General features: G+C 39.0%; 1 protein-coding gene across 1 annotated transcript; it reads right to left on the reverse strand.

Moving 5' to 3' along the window:
- Positions 1-1,928: 1,928 nt before the first annotated feature.
- Positions 1,929-3,425, reverse strand: LOC138851495 (tigger transposable element-derived protein 1-like). The gene has a single exon (XM_070080689.1). It carries the CDS (start codon positions 3,327-3,329, stop codon positions 1,929-1,931), a length of 1,401 nt encoding a protein of 466 aa, XP_069936790.1. The 5' UTR covers positions 3,330-3,425.
- Positions 3,426-3,883: the final 458 nt, after the last annotated feature.

A 3,883-nucleotide genomic window follows, 5' to 3' on the forward strand; every position in this document is an offset into this window, starting at 1 on the left:
AGTATTAAAAACCATTTGTCTCCATTCACTCCTATCAAACACGCTCATGCATGCCTGCTGGAAGTCCAAGCCCCTCGCACACAAAACCTCCTTTACCCCCTCCCTCCAACCTTTCCTAGGCCGACCCCTACCCCGCCTTCCTTCCACTACAGACTGATACACTCTTGAAGTCATTCTGTTTCGCTCCATTCTCTCTACATGTCCGAACCACCTCAACAACCCTTCCTCAGCCCTCTGGACAACAGTTTTGGTAATCCCGCACCTCCTCCTAACTTCCAAACTACGAATTTTCTGCATTATATTCACACCACACATTGCCCTCAGACATGACATCTCCACTGCCTCCAGCCTTCTCCTCGCTGCAACATTCATCACCCATGCTTCACACCCATATAAGAGCGTTGGTAAAACTATACTCTCATACATTCCCCTCTTTGCCTCTAAGGACAAAGTTCTTTGTCTCCACAGACTCCAAAGTGCACCACTCACTCTTTTTCCCTCATCAATTCTATGATTCACCTCATCTTTCATAGACCCATCCGCTGACACGTCCACTCCCAAATATCTGAATACGTTCACCTCCTCCATACTCTCTCCCTCCAATCTGATATTCAATCTTTCATCACCTAATCTTTTTGTTATCCTCATAACCTTACTCTTTCCTGTATTCACCTTTAATTTTCTTCTTTTGCACACCCTACCAAATTCATCCACCAATCTCTGCAACTTCTCTTCAGAATCTCCCAAGAGCACAGTGTCATCAGCAAAGAGCAGCTGTGACAACTCCCACTTTGTGTGTGATTCTTTATCTTTTAACTCCACGCCTCTTGCCAAGACCCTCGCATTTACTTCTCTTACAACCCCATCTATAAATATATTAAACAACCACGGTGACATCACACATCCTTGTCTAAGGCCTACTTTTACTGGGAAAAAATTTCCCTCTTTCCTACATACTCTAACTTGAGCCTCACTATCCTCGTAAAAACTCTTCACTGCTTTCAGTAACCTACCTCCTACACCATACACTTGCAACATCTGCCACATTGCCCCCCTATCCACCCTGTCATACGCCTTTTCCAAATCCATAAATGCCACAAAGACCTCTTTAGCCTTATCTAAATACTGTTCACTTATATGTTTCACTGTAAACACCTGGTCCACACACCCCCTACCTTTCCTAAAGCCTCCTTGTTCATCTGCTATCCTATTCTCCGTCTTACTCTTAATTCTTTCAATTATAACTCTACCATACACTTTACCAGGTACACTCAACAGACTTATCCCCCTATAATTTTTGCACTCTCTTTTATCCCCTTTGCCTTTATACAAAGGAACTATGCATGCTCTCTGCCAATCCCTAGGTACCTTACCCTCTTCTATACATTTATTAAATAATTGCACCAACCACTCCAAAACTATATCCCCACCTGCTTTTAACATTTCTATCTTTATCCCATCAATCCCGGCTGCCTTACCCCCTTTCATTTTACCTACTGCCTCACGAACTTCCCCCACACTCACAACTGGCTCTTCCTCACTCCTACAAGATGTTATTCCTCCTTGCCCTATACACGAAATCACAGCTTCCCTATCTTCATCAACATTTAACAATTCCTCAAAATATTCCCTCCATCTTCCCAATACCTCTAACTCTCCATTTAATAACTCTCCTCTCCTATTTTTAACTGACAAATCCATTTGTTCTCTAGGCTTTCTTAACTTGTTAATCTCACTCCAAAACTTTTTCTTATTTTCAACAAAATTTGTTGATAACATCTCACCCACTCTCTCATTTGCTCTCTTTTTACATTGCTTCACCACTCTCTTAACCTCTCTCTTTTTCTCCATATACTCTTCCCTCCTTGCATCACTTCTACTTTGTAAAAACTTCTCATATGCTAACTTTTTCTCCCTTACTACTCTCTTTACATCATCATTCCACTTTTATAGGTATGTATTTGTTTAATGCATTTTCTTAATGCTATTTGTTTACTTACAGTTAGCTCCACTTCCAGTTCTAATTCCCTTGCCATATCAACAACATTTACACACACTTCCCCCACTGGATTCTCAAAACCTTCAAAATCATCCATAAGTTCAGGAATCAGATTCTTCCAAACACCTTTGAGTGTAGTTTCTTTAACTTCATTCCATGCATCTCTAATATTTTTAATGCCATCCAAAATTGTGAAACCTTTCCAAAAGGTTTTTAATTTATTTTGTTTAGGCCCAGGCTTTTTATCACTGTCTAGGAAATTTACAGCCTTAATGAAAGTTCTTCTTAGGTAATAAGATTTAAAGGCTGCAATTACACCTTGGTCCATCGGCTGCAGTAATGAAGTTGTGTTTGCAGGTATAAAAGCAACATTTATCTCCCTGTACATACCATGTAGAGCTGTAGGGTGGGCAGGGGCATTGTCTAAAACAAGTAAAACATTAAAAGGAATTTTCTTTTCCTTGCAGTAAGCCTCAACTGTAGGCTTAAAATAGTCCGTGAACCAACTTATGAAAAGATTGGCAGTCATCCAAGCTTTCGAATTAGATTTATAATAAACTGGGAGGCTGCCTTTTGCATAGTTCTTTAGGGCCCTAGGATTCTCTGAGTGATAAATCATCATAGGTTTTAACTTGCAGTCACCAGCTGCATTAGCTCCTAGCAAGAGTGTTAGCCTGTCTTTTGCAGCTTTGAAGCCAGGCATTGACTTCTCTTCCTTAGCAATAAATGTCCTAGATGGCATCTTCTTCCAAAATAATGCAGTCTCATCCACATTAAAAATCTGTTGCTTGGTATATCCACCACATTCTATTATCTCGGCTAGTTCAAGTGGATAATTTTCTGCAGCTAAATTGTCAGCACTTGCAGCTTCACCCTGCACTCTGATGTTGTGAAGTTGACTTCTTTCCTTAAACCTATTAAACCAGCCTCTGCTAGCTGAGAATTTATCTTCAGCAGCTTCCTCCCCTCTCTCAGCCTTCATAGAATTGAAGAGACTTAGGGCTTTGGACTGGATAATGGCTCTGCTTAAAGGCACCTTGTGACTAGTCTGATCATCAATCCACACCATTAAAAGTTTTTCCATGTCAGCAATAAGGTTATCACGTTTTCTTATAACTTTAGTGGTCACTGGTGTAGCACTTTTAACTTCCTGCAACACTTTCTCCTTATTGTTCACAACTGTACTAACTGTTTGACGAGCCAAACCAAGCTTACGTGCTATCTCAGTCATTGACATACCTTGTTCACTAAGTTTAATCATTTCTAACTTGGCACTTAAAGTAAGAGGCTTACGACTCTTCTTTTTATCACAACTAAGCTTAGATGCCATCGTCAACGAGAGCCAATTAGTTAACGAAGAGCAAACGAGAGATAACGAGATACACCGAGCTCAGACAGCGTAAACAAACTGAACAGGTTGTGGACGATCACTCGGTCAGGCGTTTGTGAAACTTTTACCTTATAATATTTTTATTATTATTATTATAATAATTAAATCACGAAACAAATACTCTTACACTGTGTACAAGTTAGTACAGAATTATAGCTATAAAGTGAAGGCATACGAAAGGAATATTTTTCTACAGTTATCCCTAGTAACAGGTGACGGGCTAGAGAAAACGTAATTCTTCCGACACTTCTACAAACCGTTTGGTAAACATCTCGTATATATTTGTATAAAATTTTATACTGTGGGTGCATGTATCATGTTTGTGTGTTACATAATGTGTTTCTTATATAATTTTGAAAAAAATATCATAGATAGATTAAGGGAAATGTCTATATTAACGTAATATGCGACATTAATGCGCCCAAGAGATTATTATTATTACTATTATTATTACTATTATTACTATTATTATTATTATTATTATTATTATTATT

Source organism: Cherax quadricarinatus, unplaced genomic scaffold (genome assembly GCF_038502225.1).
Source record: "Cherax quadricarinatus isolate ZL_2023a unplaced genomic scaffold, ASM3850222v1 Contig789, whole genome shotgun sequence".
NCBI classification, from domain to species: Eukaryota; Metazoa; Arthropoda; class Malacostraca; order Decapoda; family Parastacidae; genus Cherax; species Cherax quadricarinatus.